Raw genomic sequence first — 16645 nt, 5'->3', positions numbered from 1 at the left:
AATGCTGCCCTGAGGAGCTGCCTCTCCTGTGTCCAGCCATGAGTTTGTTTAGTGATTGTTTGTCTAATATACAGACCACATTCCTTGTTTAGGGTTAGGGCTTGTAAGGGTTAGGATTCAGTTTCATCCACAATCTGTCATACAGGAATGAGGAATAGGGTGTACAAGGAAAGTGACCTGAAATTACTTCTGCTTGACATTATATGTAAAATACTAAAAAGAACATCTTTATTTTTATTAAAATAAATTTGACATGGGCTGCACGGTGGTGTAGTGGTTAGCACTTTCGCCTCACTTTCGCCTGGGTTCGAATCCCGGTTCAAACCAACCAGGGCCTTTCTGTGTGGAGTGAATGTTCTCCCCGTGTATGCGTGGGTTCTCTGGGTTCTCCGGCTTCCTCCCACAGTCCAAAGACATGCAGAATGGGGTTAGGTTAATCGAAGACTCTAAATTGACCGTAGGTGTGAATGAGAGAGTGATTGGTTGTTTGTCTCTGTATGTGGCCCTGTGATAGGCTGGCCACATGTCCAGGGTGTTCCCCGCCCAATGTCAGCTGGGATTGGCTCCAGCCCCCCACCCCCACGACCCTTAAATGGATAAAGCGGTAGACGATGGATGGATGGATGGATTTGACATGTCAGGGGGGGCGGGGCGTCCTCCCGATTCAACGCCCTCGTTTTTATTTCCCTTAAACTCCCGAGGAGGCGCTGTCGGCCCTGTCACCCCCGAGGAGCCGCGACTGCTCGCACACGGATTTGTATGGTCGTGATTTGGGAGATTCTTTAAATGCGATCGAGGTATCAGGGTCAATTTTAAAATCCGAAACGTCGGCGTTGGAGAAGATGCAGGATGACGCGCGCTACCTCAAACGGTGAGACGTCACGGAGCTACCTCGGCTAATTTGATAAGCGGCATTAGCCTGCTAACGTTAACCTCCCTTTTGCCTCTTGCACATTAGCATGTGTTAATACAGGAAGCGCCTGGGTGAGCACAACGAGTGATTGCTTTTGAAATGCCATGCTTCCATGGGTTTCTCTCCCCGGCGTGTGCGGTTCTGTCTTCTGTTACATGGGGAAGAAGAAGCTCACCGATTACTGGTCAAACATCTGGCGATTTCAAAGTGTTCATGCTCGCCAGGAAACTAGAGCACGGAGGGGAAACACCTTTAAATGCGTTTTTCCAACCACTGTGATTCGCCACTCAATTCGGCGTGTGTGTCATCCCCAAATACGACACGGACTCGCAAAATAATATCACACTTCACAACCAGTGCGCCCGCTTCCACAGTCACGTCCCTCAGACCCGCCCTCCGTGGGAGTCGGAGCTAACTTAGCTTAGCTCTGTGCTTCAATGGATGAAGCGCCAGGGTATCCCATCTCCACACCGCGCCGAGTTCACCGCAAGGCCAAACCAATCGAGGAACACGCGTGTCACTGTTGCGACCCGGCTGTTTTTCCACCGCCAAACAAGGACGACGTGTAAACCCCGCAGATTGTCCAAGGGGGCTCGGCGTTGGCTGGGACATCCGGGCTACGGCTAACCTAGCTAACCTAGCTACCGGGCGACTGGCCGTCGGCGGCCGAGTCACCGCCCAGCCAGTTGGTTTCATTCGGTGCTGAATCGTCTTACTCTCTCTGCTGGTTTACACTTTGCCTTCGGCTCGATTCGGCTTTACGGTGGTCCGACACGAAGTGGAAACATGTCTGCATGTGAGCCAGCCGGCGTCGCTGCCTGGGCGCGTCACTGCGTGTTGTTGTTGTCTGCAGCTGAGAACCAGACGATGTCCACATCTGTCAAATAAAACGCATCAGCAGTTCATCCCATCAGTTGGCAGTTTGCTGTTGTGTCACGTCCAACTTTTTGTCTGGTCACTTCCGCCCTCCTGAAACGATGAATGTGATTTCGTGTTGTCAAGACGCAGTAAAAAAAAAAAAAAAAAAAAATGAATCGAATCACTTCATCATTATTCTGTCGCCCACATACATTCTCTCATCCCGTCCATTTCTCTCAATTCATTTCAGTTTATTTAGAGACGCCTCGTGTTTGAAATGTGACGATGGAGATGAGAGAGAGAGAGAGAGAATGGGCCTCTGGTATTTTTGCCCTTACATGTGTTTCTGTGAGTTAAGTGATCCCAACTGTTCATGGAAGAAAACGCGTTCCCTTGTTCACAAACATGGCCCAACGACAGCTGAAATGTAGACGCGGCAGTGACCGAATACACATGTAAACATTCCCAGAAATCTGAAACAAAACATCTCTGGAAGTTTGTCAAGCCACGACCACGATGGCGAGGATTACGGGAGGACAATATTAATCCTGCGTCATGTTTTTTTTGACACGTATATATTTGAATGAATTGCATTTTGGTATCCTATTTAAATTCCAGATTCCCCCTCGTTTGTCCACGACTCGTACGGCAGGGTTCGTGGACATGAGCTGTAGGAGTTGCTGTGGACAACTCATCGATGACAATCCTACCACAGAGAAGTCGTTCAATGTCCCACAGTCTCTTGAATCCCTTGCGCGCGCTAGTTAGAAGCGCTCGGTTCTTGCATGAGGCCCAGCAATTGTGAATTCATTGGTTAGGAACTTGCATTGTTTAATGTGCGTCTGAAGAATGAGTTCACAAAGTAGCACGTTACTCAACTGAGCTATCTTCCTCTCCACACCAAGCAAAGTGACTGCGGGCAGTTTGGATGTTCATCCCACGGAGAAGGCACTTGTGGTCCACTATGAGGTGGAGGCGTCCATCCTGGGAGAGAGTGGAGGTCATATGCTGGCCGAACGCAAGGAGGGACAAAAAATGTGAGTATACTCTAGATCCCATTCTTTCACACGTCTTCTCTGGCCATTGTTCTATCTCTTTCCTCACTTGGCCTGAAATGTAAGGATTTTACTGAACTATTATTTATAGTCACATTTCATTTTCTCACATCTCAATTGTTTCTTTTGTCCTTTGCCTTTTTTCATTTATGTATATTCTAATTGGAACTGGATTAGATTTACTGTGCTACTCTTGGTTATGTAGACTGGATAGGAATAGTTAGACATATGATCATTATCATCAAATGACTCATCGCGTTCCCAGCTGGTCCTCGAAATCTCTGCCAAAGTCTTAAATACATTTGATGTAATGACATGTGACTTTACAACACGTCTGTCCGTAGATGAATGTAAACAATTTTTTCCCATTTTATATAATACTAAACTTTAATCTACAACATCGTATTAGGGCCATTGTTGGGGGGAAAAAGGAGGGGGGGGGGGGTAATATTTAGAGAGAAAAACACTGAATTTCTGACATTTAAGTCTTAAATTTACGAGAATACAAACTCAGATATTCTCTGAGATTAAAGTGGTAACTTGACTTGAAAAAAGTCGCAAATCTTCGAGAAAAAGAATTGGGAAAATTGGGTGGCTTTTTTTGTAGAAAAGCGATATTTCAACCTGCTCCGTCTACATGCAGTCTCTCATTCACCTCCGCTGTCATACACAGTGTGCCACTCTGCAAATTGCGAATTGTTACAAGCAAGTTAAAACGAAAGCTGTATGTATGTAGTCTGTACTGTTTTTCTTAGTTTGCAACAAATCTTGGGGTTTGGCCAAGTCTGGTAAATGTAGCTGCTGGCGAAAGCAAACAGCCCCTGTCTCTACCCAAGGTAAATCCACATGGCTAATTATTATGCAATGATGTCATCGGACCTTGGATGCGTTCTTCGTTCTTTCTAAACTTCACTCAGTATTTTGATGTCAGGAATATGCATATTCAGTGAAAAGAGCCCCTCACACCACCAACTCTTGGTCACAAAACAATAGGATATACATATTATAGATTGCAGATTAGTTGCACAAAAACAATTAAGCCGATTAAAGCACCATTTTCCGGCCTTTTTTCTGGTAACTTTGCCGTCATATTTATCAGCTACTGGATAGTTTCATCTTATTTTTAAGTTTGGAAATGGTCTCATAAAATTCTGTTCAAGTAAAATATCAAGCGCTCAAACCTGTGCTCTTGAGTATGACGTCAGCCACCCGTCACCTGTCACATGTCTCTTTGTCTGCTCTTCCTTCCTCCAGTATCCGTGTGAAAAGTCTGTCCCCTAGTACAGATGTGGGAGCTTTGGCCAAGAAAGTGGTGGAGGAGTGTAAGCTCATCCCTCCCTCCCGTCTGCCCCATGTGGAGCAGCTCCTTTACTACTTGCAGAACAGGAAATCATCCCCAGTGGAGGGCAAAGGTCAGTCATGTCACTAGTGATACAACAGTGCTATATAGTGTTGTCAGCCTTGTGTATGTGAAGCTTTACCAACAGGCTTAACAAACAGTTTTTGAATTCTTTGTCACTGGGGTGACTGTTATCTGAAGTGTCATTGTATAATGACCCACACAAAACATCAAGGTATGCAAACATAGAACATGTAAAGGTGTTTAAAGCATTGTTCAGCCACACATCTGTTGTTATTACACATTATTAAATACACAATGAGAAGTTTTATTTGTAGATGTGTAGTATTGAATAGAAAAGCAAACCATTTAATATATTAAAGCCTTCTGTGGGGTTTCGTTTTTTTTTTGTGTCACCAGTGGAGAAGAAAGAGAAAAGAAGTGTGAAACCTCGAGAGTTGACTCCGTTTGAAGGAATGGAGGTAACAGATGACAAGCACTGACTGACTCTTTCTGTTTCTTTGTTTGTGTGTGTGTGTGTGTGTGTCTTGTTCCAACGCAGCCTTTTCATTGCCTTTTTTTCATGAATGCTCTGCAGCTTTCCAACTCTGGAAACAAGCGAACATGGATTTGACCAGCCTTTTTTTCTTCTTTCAATTTCTGAATGCACCTCTGTAGACTACAGCCAGGAACACTCTTTGTTTATGTTTACATTTGTGATAAGACATGGTCCGATTTCCTGCCGTATTTCTTGGCTGCTCAATGCGCTGCCTGATCTTCATAAACACAACTCCAAGTGACACAATGGCATTGTTGTGACTGTGTAGGGGCCGATGACTTTAAATAAAGAGGGATGATTCATCTCCACCCCGTTGTCAAAAAATTAAGCCAAAAAATCCTGGATACGGCTGCTGCCATCTTGTGCTGGTGATGTCATTTGGAGTCAGAGTCTGTGCAGTAGTGATAGTGGAGGGGAGCCGCGGTATCAAGGTCCCATCAAAAAAATCCGCCTGATGAATTGCAAGTCTGAGCTGTCGATCATGACGTTTCACCCCGTTTTATAGCATAAAATAACGAATTAAAAAACAAACTTATCAGAAACATTAACACCTAAAAAGACAAATTTATTTGACGTGTACTTGAGCCACCAGGGGGCAATCAAGATGATTTTGGCTTAACTTTTTGGAGAGGCCATGTCGTCCATCTTTATATACAGTCTATGAATGGGTCTCATACTAGATTTGCACCAGCACCAAAATATCATGCAATAAGCTATGATTCTCCACTTTTTTCAGTTTAACCTAATCTGCAGTACTGTTACTGCAGATAGCATGTTTTTTTAGTAGAATAGTTTGCTATGCCTTGTTCTTCAGTGTCTGTGTTTGTGTTTGTCTGTGCAGTTGAATGAGGAAGCCAGTATAACCAGAGTTGAAGAGTATGTGGAGCTGCTCTATGAAGGCGTCCCAGAGAAGATCAGAGGCTCCGCCCTCATTCTGCAGCTTGCCCGCAACCCTGATAACCTAGAGGAGCTGCTGCACAATGGTACATATATCGTACATACTTTTCCGAAACATACTTTAGTTATTAGTTATTAGTTCATAGCTTATCAATGGGGACGCTTTACCTTAACTTTTGGACAATCAAATGTGTGTTTATGATCCCATCTCTCTTTTTTTGCTCAGTTGTATTGTGTCTACTTGTGCTGTCATTTGGTCAAGGGGATTATAATCCAAATATCATTACAGATTACAGTGCAGCATTCAGGGAATGAAAGCCACTATTTTCACTAATGGAAATTGAGAAACACACACTATAGTTGCAATACATGTTTTTCTGTTATTTTTTTGTCACACATAAATATGCGCACAAATGTCAACAAAAGTATCTTGAAGCAAACCATTTTGGTGATGCAAACCAAGGCAACCAAGTGGTGTGACAGCGACAGTCTCAATCTGAAGTGAAAGCAGCATAAAATCGACTACATAAAAAAAAAACCAAGCATGTATAATTGATTTTGCACATGCTGTAGCTCGTTTCGCAGCCTGCTACAGTTCTACCTGTAGGTCATGTGACTTGATTTTTTAAAAACTGCACTTGTCTTTGTGTGCAGAGGCAGCTCTCAGTGCTCTGGCCAGAGTACTAAGGGAGGACTGGAAACAGAGTGTGGAGCTGGCCACCATCATCATTTACATCTTCTTCTGCTTCTCTAGGTAACACACACACACACACACATCTATATAGATCTCAACAGTGACCGCCCAGAACTGCTCTGGTTCTAGTGAATTTCCATTAATTTACTCCATTGATATTTCATAAAATCCTTATACAAGAGTTTTAAGCCTGGAACCAAACCAATAAGCTACGACATGAATCGTACCCATAAAGCGTTTTATTTGGAGGAAAACAAGTATTGGAAAATGGAAGAAAAGGCAAAGATACAATGACTGTGTAAATAATTGACAATGACATCAAAACAAGGTTGATTTCATACAGAATTGTGGCCTCTACATGTGCATATACCAATGTTTTACAACCTCGTAGCTTGTGGTAAGTCTACCTTTGATAATTACGACATTATGGCTAATAATCAAAATGTCAATGGAGAAAATAAGTGGGATTTTTACTTCCGGAACCTCACTGTTTTGTGCTCTATAGTGCCAGTATGTATTGCCGTTTCTGCTTCAGCCTCTTTCAAGGTGCATCTCTCCTCTCCTGTTCTCCAGTTTCTCCCAGTTTCATGCAGTGGTGAGTCAATATAAAATAGGTGCGTTGTGTATGAGCGTGGTGGAACATGAACTGAAGAGACACGACGTGTGGCGTGAGGAGCTGCGCAAGAAAAATAAAGCTTATATCCTTTGATCTGCTCTCATTTGCCCCCCCCCCCCCTCCCTGTCTTTTGTCAATTATAGTGTATGTCTGACCTCAATGTGACCTTTTGTATGTACAATATTCCTTAACACTATGTTGTATACGTGAGTCCTCACCAGAGAATGGCTCTCTGAGAAGAGACCAAGACAAAGCCCTGAGGAAATATCAAGGCCTTCGGGCGAAACAGGAACAACTGCTCAGAGGTAGGCTGACATTAAAAGCTAGTTTTACGAAACGTAACGCATGCATTTAATAAAAAGCATAAATCAGTATTTCTAAGAGCTGGTATTGCTTTGATTGCAACCAAGGAATACATTGAGTGATGCTACTAGAAATTAAATATTATCTCTAACTTTCCCTTGCACCTTCCGTTCCTCATTTCCTCCCCTCTCTCCATCTTCCTTTCCACGGTCTATCAGTGTCCCTTTACCTCTTACTGAACCTTGCCGAGGACACAAGGACGGAGCTGAAGATGAGGAATAAGAACATTGTTGGTCTGCTGGTCAAAGTTCTTGATCGGGATGATGAGGAGTTACTGGTGCTGGTGGTTTCATTCCTGAAAAAACTGTCCATCTTCTTGGAGAACAAGAATGACATGGTGAGTGGGAGACATGTTCATCCTGATTGTTTAGATTCATGGTGCGAGGAGGGGCCAAGGAAAAACCTGAACTATCTTTTTTTTCTCACCAATACCTTGGGATAATGAGTAATTCCCAACATGTCACTGCAAACAATGAGTCTCTAAATGTGGTGAGTAACACGTACAACCAGAATCCAGGGTCATGTTGACATGACTGCATCACATAATATCTGCACTTTTGTCAGCTGCACATTCATGCCGCCAATCTCCTTGTTTTACCACATCACAAAAGCTTTTCTGTCAGCTCTAACCAGTCGGACGATTCTCCTCTGACCTCTCTCATCAACTCAGAACCACTGCTCAATGCGTGTTGTCCGTTTTTGTTGTCATTCTGAGTAAAAAAAAAAATAGTAATGTCACAGTCAAAGTCACTGAGATACATTTCTTTCTCCATCCTGATGTTTGGGGTAACTGGAGCCCCTGATCTGATGATTTGCCTTGTCTTGACCTCTCATGCCACCAACTAAAACTGAAACCATAACCAGCGAAACTGAGTTATTCTTAGTCCCGTTTATGTATTTGCTCTTGTATTGTTTTCTCTGGAATCCAGTGTTCTCTAATATCCATCTCATTCATCTTAATCTTGTAAAGTATTTATTGAGTTACCCTCTGAATGTGTTCTGATCCTGAACTACTCTGTTCAGTCTCTGCTCTAATGACTGAGTCTGATTATTGTTAGTTTATAATTAGATCTGCTACCATGTGACTTTCAGGCTGAGGTGGAGACTGTAGAACGACTGGCTCACCTGGTGCCCTGCGACCATGAAGATCTGCTGAACCTGACTCTGCGTCTGCTGCTCAACCTCTCCTTTGACTCCGGGCTCCGAGCCAAGATGGTGGAAGTCGGACTGTTACCGAAATTGACTGGCTTGCTGGGTAAATATACTCACTGATATAACAGCATATGCTGGGGGGCAATGCCAATATCGATGCCAATATCGATGCCAATATCGATATTAGTAAGTACAATTCCAAAACAATACATCGGCATTTATATGTGTGTGCATGTGTTTGTGTGTGTGTGCGTGCGTGTGTGTATACACGCATATACACATTTTTTTACTTTTGTAATAAATATTTTTATCTGTCAATGATTCCTAAGATTGTCTTTATGAAACCCTTATGTCAGAGAAATGTAATTGATGCTTGATATTTTAGTTTAACCATAAACTTTAGAAAACACAAATACAACCAAATATATAGAATTTGAATTACGAAGATATACATAATATGTGACGTAAAATGTAAACATAAATGCACATGTTTTCTGCATTGTTTATTCGTTACAATAAAAGATATAATATCTGTAAATATAAGCAGCGATACAGAAAGGCTGTGAAAGGCTCATATCGGCCGATATTATCGGCCAACCGATATATCTGTCGGTCTCTGATATGTGCTGCCTCTATGTAAAGTATGCTATGCTATGCATTATTCACACTATAGTAGCCTTCCAAATTAATAATTAATAACCACGTTACATAATGTAGTGTGTTGGTTGTGATATTTTCTCCCTTCTCCATGAGCGAGGTGTCTCAATCCTTTATAAATATAAAAACATCTTATGTCTGTTTTGTCATTGTTTTGCAGGCGATGAGAGCAACCGTCAGGTCGTCCTGCGTATCCTGTATCACATCAGCATGGACGACCGCTTCAAGGGCATGTTTGTCTACACCGACTGTATACCTCAGGTATGACAGCAGCCTCTGAGAACCCTTTAAAAACCAACTAAAAGTGAATGAACTGTTGACCCGACCTTGGACAGTTTTTAAGTCAGAGATGTTTGTGTACATGTGCCCAGCTCATGCAAATGCTGTTTGAGTGTGGTGAGGAGGAAATTGAGGCCGAACTCATCTCCATCTGCATCAACCTGGCTGCAAACAAGAGGAATGCACAACTTACATGTGAAGGTATGTTAATATGAGCTGCATTTTATTGATTTTTTAAAAATATTTTAATATAGTATGAATTATGAACTAGACCAGAGTTCTTTTTAGAGTGGGAGGTGAGGCCACGCTTTGTCTGAGGGGATGCTGTTTCAGACTTTGAAAACCCCTGAACTGAACAAAGGCCCACTGACTCAAAAAAACTGCACCAGCAGATAGTCCATTCTTTATTAGTGAGAGGAAACATACAATCCTATTTGCCTGATGTGTTTCGGTTCTAAGATTGTCTCTGTGTGTCTCTGTCTGTCTGTAGGCAATGGGCTGAAGATGCTCATGAAGAGAGCTCTGAAGATGAAAGAATGTCTGCTGATGAAGATGATCAGAAACATCTCACAACATGATGGACCAACCAAACCACTGTTCATAGTCAGTTACTAATCCACAAAAAATAAAACAAGCCTAATTTCCAAAAATGTATTAGTCACACTGTTGTAATGTTATCAGTAGATAGCCTTTGTGTCACTGGAGGGTTTTCATGTGCCCTGATGTGATTTTATCTCCTTTGTCTGTTTTTATCCCGCTCAGGACTATGTTGGTGACCTGGCAGCAGAGATCCGTGCAGAAGAAGAGGAGGAGTGGGTTCTGGAGTGTCTGGGGACACTGGCCAACCTCACCATCCCTGACCTGGACTGGGAGCTGGTGCTGAAGGAGTACAACCTGGTACCTTACCTCAAAGACAGACTCAAACCAGGTACTAACCTGACCGAATTAATAGTTCCAAAAGTTCGGTCACTCCCTGGGGAAGTAGCATATTTTTTCATATTTTTTGAAGTGAAGACGGGGGTGTACACACATTAATGTATATTAAATGTAATAACAAATCAAAATGAGAAATGGCAGTGAAGGGGAACCGTAAAGAAAACTTTCAGATAAAACTGCATGTGTGCTGGCAGTAAGGTTGAGTTGGCATGGGATCAGTAGTGCAAGGGTGATGTAAGCAAAGCCGCATCTGAATAAGTGTCTTTTGTGTGTTGCTTAAAATCCTCCACTCAATACTTTTTTTTGTTTTACTGTTTTTGCTGCACCTTCTGTTCTACTGTAAATGCCTACATCACAAACATTCAGTAAGGGTTTTTTCTAACATCCATCTCCTCTGTCGTGCGTGCGTGTTTGTGTTTCAGGCTCAGCGGAGGAAGACCTCATCCTAGAGGTTGTGATTATGATTGGAACAGTTTCCATGGATGATGCCTGTGCTGCCATGCTGGCTAAATCTGGCATTATTCCTGCCCTTATCGAGCTACTGAATGGTAAAAGACACACACTAACATACACACACACGTTGGCATCTTTGGGGACTTAAAATAGACTTACACTAATTCCCTGGAAACTTACCATAACCACTACTTTCCTAATCTAATCTTCACCACTGATCTGAACATCTGCTTCTCCCCAATTTCGGCTTTCAACATAATGTCCAAATAAACTGGTTTCTATTGTGAAATGTGTAACCCAAGGTGACATGCCTATGACAGACACAATGAGGTAAAGCTCAAAGAAATGGGCACTGAGTACTTTTAAGTACTTTTACATTAGTAAAGGATGTGAATACTTTGATACTACCTTGATTTGTAACCGATAATAATAATAGATATAAAGATAATAATGATAATTGTGAAATACCATGGTCTGATGAAAATCTCATACAGTTGCAGTCTTATTCATGGGCAATACTAAATGTGAAAAAACATTTCAAGAGACATCATACTTGGTGAAATGTCCAGTATTTATTTATAACCTGCTCTCCATGTGCTCTCCTGTTTGTTACATGTAGCCCAACAGGAGGACGATGAGTTCGTGTGTCAGATTGTCTACGTCTTCTATCAGATGGTTTTTCACCAAGCCACACGAGACGTCATCATCAAAGACACCCGTATCCTTGCCACAATGGTCTACCCACATGTAAAGATTAGTGGGATCACAGTTTCTTTAGATCAGGCGACACTGTAAACTCTTCACACGCCAATCCTCAGAAGGGTACCGTGGTTTTTTCTTTAACCGTCTCTCTCTAGAGGCTCCAGCCTACCTGATAGACCTGATGCATGACAAGAATGCTGAGATTCGTAAAGTGTGTGACAACACCCTCGATATTATTGCTGTAAGTGAAACGCACGTTGTAGACGCGGCTGTAAGGAACAGATTTTACACATCAGGACAAGAGTCACTTCCTTAAATAAGAAATAGGAACACACATTAATGTCTGTATCTACAGGCGTTTCTCTCATTTAGTCTTTTCCTCATCTTGTAGGAGTACGACGAGGAGTGGGGGAGGAAGATCCAGTCCGAGAAGTTCCGTTTCCATAACAACCAGTGGTTGGAAATGGTCGAGAGTCGTCAGGCCGATGAGTCTGAAACATATCTCTACGATAATGACAATGACAGGACCGATCTATTCTATACTGCAGGTACACAAAACTCAGGACTTTGCATTACACTGCACAAGGTGACGAGCACAGCGGGTCATGTTAGTTTGTGAATTAGATTTTCTGAAATGCAAATTTTACCGCAAGAATTTGTAGAAGAGATTTTAGTTGCAGCACCTGCAGATCATTGTCCTGCTTTACTTACCTGTCAGTCCACAGGAGAGTGTGTCCATCTCCTCCATAATCACTACATCACTGTTCTCAAAGGCTCGTTCAGACCTGGTGTTAACATCTGTCTCAGGTGATCTGATCACATCACAGCTCTGAGTACATGTGTGAACACACCCAAGACTAATTAAGGACTGATTCTAATACGATCACACATTCAGAGGAGGTTCTGTGACGCATGTGGCCGCATCCTTTTTATCAGTGTGAACAGAACAGAATTGATGTACTCGGCCAATGGACACACATTGTGTTGCCAGGTGTGAGCTTGTGATCAGATCACCCGAGACAGATGTTACAGATGTTGAGCCCTCAGAACCAGCTTTCTATACGAAAATGGCTTGATAAAAAACCCTCGCCACAGCAAGGCGTTCGATGAAGAGGTTTAGGTGAGGTCCACTGATATGGATGAAAAAAATACGTGCCATAACTGGCGATGTATGTTTTTTTCCGATGCATATGCGCAACATGCATGCCAACTGCCAAAGATGTCAGTCCGCTGGCCATTGCGCAACACTGTTAACAGGTACATGAATACATAAAGTATTATACTATAATTCGAGTTGCTGATATTAACAAAACAAGGTGATATATATATATGTGTAAATGTATTTTTTATATTTAAGTTTTTTATTATTATATTTAATTAAAATATGTATAATTGCTTCAAAGTGTTGAAATACGCCTCATAAGTAGGAAAAACTTGGTTTGATTAACAGCAGACGTACTTGAATCCTACGACAGGTCCGGAGCAGTCGTAAATTCTGTTCGTACTTGAAAGAAATGTAAAATCCGAGAAAATTGGTGAATGCGGGAAGTTCTCCTAAATCCCTCGTACACACCATTTAAGAACAAATCTGTTCGCACGAATGATTCTTGCATGAGGCCCACTGGGTGATAAAGGAAACGACTACACTACATACAGTTTTGGCTGTAGCAACATTCAGAAGAGGCTGATTATTTTCCATTTTTCTGGCCAAGTATGACGTGTAAGACCTGATATGTAACACCATAGATCTTGTGTGATTTTTATCCTCCTGTGTCTGTAGATGGAATAACCCCAGCAGATGGCAGCGTAAGCCCAGATTTCTTCAGTGACCTTCAGGCTCAAAATGGAGACTCGTACCACACAGAGTGAGTTAACGTTCCATTCCCCAGAAACGGTAGAAAGTGCTTTTAACATACCAACAATCAGCAGAGAATGTGGTCAACAATGAAATTGGCGACGATTATCTAGCAGCTCATTGATTATCTAGTTATATTAGGATTTCACACACACACACACACACACACACACACCGACTGCTGAGGAAGACGTCATATTTAACTAAACAAAGTTGGTCACACTTGAATTCAGCTAACTGATGGTGACACTTTTCTTTTATCAGAAGATACTCACCAGGACCTTGAGGCCTATTCTCTGTGTCCACTCACTATCTCACTTTAGGTTCCCACAGGTTCAAGGTAACTAAGGGTCAACCAATATGGCTTTTTCAGGGCCGATACCGATATCAATTATTTCTAATCTAAGAGGCCAATAACCGAATTTTGAAACCTATACTTGTCTGCAGTAAAAAAAGTGTCAAAAGGCGTCAAAATTTAGAATAATAAAAATTCTTAACACAAAACTTTGTTGCAATGCCTTAAAGCATATGTTAAATTCACAGAAACTTTCAGCAGGACAAAGTGCAGGGAGCTATCAGCAGCATTATTATGAAGTTGAACAAACAAGCACAGATGGGACATAGCTATAGTCCAGAGCCCAAAAAGTGGTGAATATCGGGCCAGGCCGATGATTGGTTGACCCCTAATGGTAACATCCTGTGACAATTAATTTGACTGCCCTTGTTTTCCAGAGACGACAAAGGTGTCTTCGATCAGACCAGTTCGTCACCTGGACGACCAGCCACTGCCTACGGCTTTCGACCTGACGAGCAGCCCTTCTACCAGTACTCATAGACATACACACACACGCCTGGTCTGGTGAACACATAGGGACGTCCTGTCTACTTAAAACCGTTCCCCATCCACAATCCACGTTTCACTACTAGAATTACATTATCATGAGTGAATGTGAAGACATGGTCATAATTGGTGAAATGCAGCCCCCTCGAAAACTGCTGGTTATGTCAGCTTATGTTGAGTTTCCTGTGGGTGACCAAATATTATAACAGAATGTGAACAGACTTTACATTTCCAGTAATGTATGTTGGTAAGTTTGGCATGAATTATGTTTGTAACAATGAATTTTTGTTACCTTGTCAAATCCACTGGAAAATCAGGCAGATACTTTCTAACACTCCGATGTCGAGGGATTTGAGATCCAGGAGTCTGACTCGTAACACTGTCAACACACTAACCTTTAGTTACACAGTCATTTTATTATCATGCACTATAATGAACATAACTTTCATTTTTTAAATGTCACTGTAAACTGGGCACATTGTGGCTGGTGATCCTCACATCTGGTGCCTGTACTTCGAAGCAGGATCTGCGGTTATCCAGGTAACTTCAGGTTTAACTCTGGGTTTTTTTCCATCCTGCGAAGCTGGTTCTCTCTGACCTGTTTCTTGACTCCGGAGCAGGTTAAGTTTGAGATTAGATATCAAAACCTGTCACCGGCCTGACTACTGACCAATCAGATCACTGGAAAACTAGAGTCACCGTTCTACAGGATCCTGTCAGGGACAAATATGATGACAAATAATAAAGCACAGCAGATTTTTATAGTTGAGTGGAATCATGTTGCTGTTCTAGACTTTTCATGTTTATCATGCTAAATAAATGCATAGGGAAATAAAGATTAGAGCTGCATTTGAATTCAATAAAGATTATTTGATTCCCGACAGAATCTCTGACAGTGTTTTACTTCCTTATTCTATCACTGCAGGAGACTGATGATAAATAGTAACAAAAAATAAATTATATTTGTTATTAGATCAATATTTGTAATTAACGACTTCGCTTCTTTCACACGAAAACGCTCGTAATCCGATAGGAAAACCCAGGGTTGACTGAGACAGTTGATATCCAGCTTCGTAGCACCGGTTTTCCAGGATGGTCAAGATAACGGAAACATCCAGGGTATGTTGAGCTCGCTTCGTAGTACAGGCCCCTGAGTGCAAATTGGAAATTTGGAAAAATTCTTGGAATATTGCAGAATTGACTCTTGGGAGAGGTGCAAAAATTTAAAAGAGAGAGTATAGAAGTTAAATGCGACTGGGTGCAATGGAAACAGATTCAGCGAATAAATGATGACTCTGCAGGAGAGATGCAAAATGGCAGCAGATGAAAAAAATCAGGCTTATGTGGACTAGTGAGGAGTCTGCAGTCTTCCTCTCCGTCACTGAGCTTTCCATCACATTAATGCCTTCATGCATCCCTTTAATTAAGTCATCTTATTTCAGTTTCTTCCACTGCAGTGGTATAATGGCTCCTGGCTAAAGAATTAGCACCTACTGCTTATCTCAATGAACCAACATCTAATATTCACATAATTGTAGTGGGTTGAGACATAAAGTAAAATGATCTCCCTAAGTTTTCAAAAAATGTTCACATTTGCGTTACATTGTTAGACTCATAATAGACAGAGGAAATGATCAAGATAAATGCAGTAGTGCCAGGATTATTATTGTACGGTGGTATTTACCTCTTAATATACTGAGTATTGGGTGTCGCTCACCTTTCTGACCACAAGAGTGCAGGGAACACTGACATGATATGCCGCTGCTGAGCAAAAGCAAAACCAAATGCGTCTTTGTCCTTCCAAAATATCAGTCGCTAAATATCAAATGTCAGTCGCTAATATAATTATAACTCTTATGGCAAGGATTTGCTTCCATATCGCTGGCCCAGCTCTAGTTTTCTCATGAGGCACAAGAGTCTGATCTAAATTTTTAACAATAACCCAACACTAGTAGTGAGCAAGTTTTACAATGCTCCCTCTTTTATCCCTGTTTTAACAGCAGTGACTTCAGGAGATTCGGACCATGGGGAAAGAATGTTGTTGTTGTTGTGTTGACAGTGTTATTTGTATCATAAGAACCTTATGTGAATCAGTGCAGCACAAATATAGTTTTCAAACCAAAAACAATTTTGTGCCATGGACTAAACAACACAAATCTTAGAGAAGTGGAGAGTCACATTCTGTTATGTGCTGGACAGTGACATTTAGTTACATACTGTTATTACTTAAGCATATTTGCACATTTAGTTACATTTTCATGCATGGTCATGTTTTTTTTTTTTATCCTAAATTATTGTTAGTCTGCTGTATGTACAGTATATTATTGTGTTTTTATAATAGTTGATTTTATTGCTACTTAACAAGACACTGTAAAAGAAGAAGTAAATACTGGACCATAGATACTCTCCATCTGTCACTGTCTTTCTTCTTCAGGTTCTTAAATAAAAACACACGTCATATGACTTTTGACTGTTT

The 16645-nt window shown here is 41.6% G+C and overlaps 1 protein-coding gene across 2 annotated transcripts; it reads left to right on the top strand.

Annotated features, from left to right (window-relative positions):
* The first annotated feature begins 505 nt into the window (after positions 1 to 505).
* On the top strand, positions 506 to 16632 carry LOC118310578 (kinesin-associated protein 3-like). Of its 2 annotated transcripts, none has more exons than XM_047331814.1 (20): positions 506 to 871; positions 2677 to 2808; positions 4081 to 4238; positions 4586 to 4647; positions 5566 to 5707; positions 6276 to 6375; positions 6889 to 7013; positions 7138 to 7236; positions 7453 to 7631; positions 8387 to 8549; positions 9264 to 9364; positions 9475 to 9583; positions 9873 to 9985; positions 10145 to 10310; positions 10741 to 10866; positions 11391 to 11489; positions 11629 to 11714; positions 11865 to 12021; positions 13272 to 13338; positions 14061 to 16632. In XM_047331814.1, the coding sequence occupies exons 1-20, from the start codon at positions 843 to 845 to the stop codon at positions 14161 to 14163; spliced, it is 2316 nt and encodes a 771-aa protein (XP_047187770.1). In that variant the 5' UTR covers positions 506 to 842; the 3' UTR covers positions 14164 to 16632. The 2 variants fall into 2 exon arrangements, with proteins under 2 accessions (XP_047187770.1, XP_035489514.2); XM_035633621.2 differs by having other exon boundaries at positions 524 to 871; positions 13254 to 13338.
* Positions 16633 to 16645: the final 13 nt, after the last annotated feature.

Source organism: Scophthalmus maximus, chromosome 5 (assembly GCF_022379125.1).
Source record: "Scophthalmus maximus strain ysfricsl-2021 chromosome 5, ASM2237912v1, whole genome shotgun sequence".
Taxonomy (NCBI): domain Eukaryota; kingdom Metazoa; phylum Chordata; class Actinopteri; order Pleuronectiformes; family Scophthalmidae; genus Scophthalmus; species Scophthalmus maximus.
The sequence above is the reverse complement of the archived record's forward strand: the minus strand, read 5'-3'. Positions and strand labels throughout refer to the sequence as shown.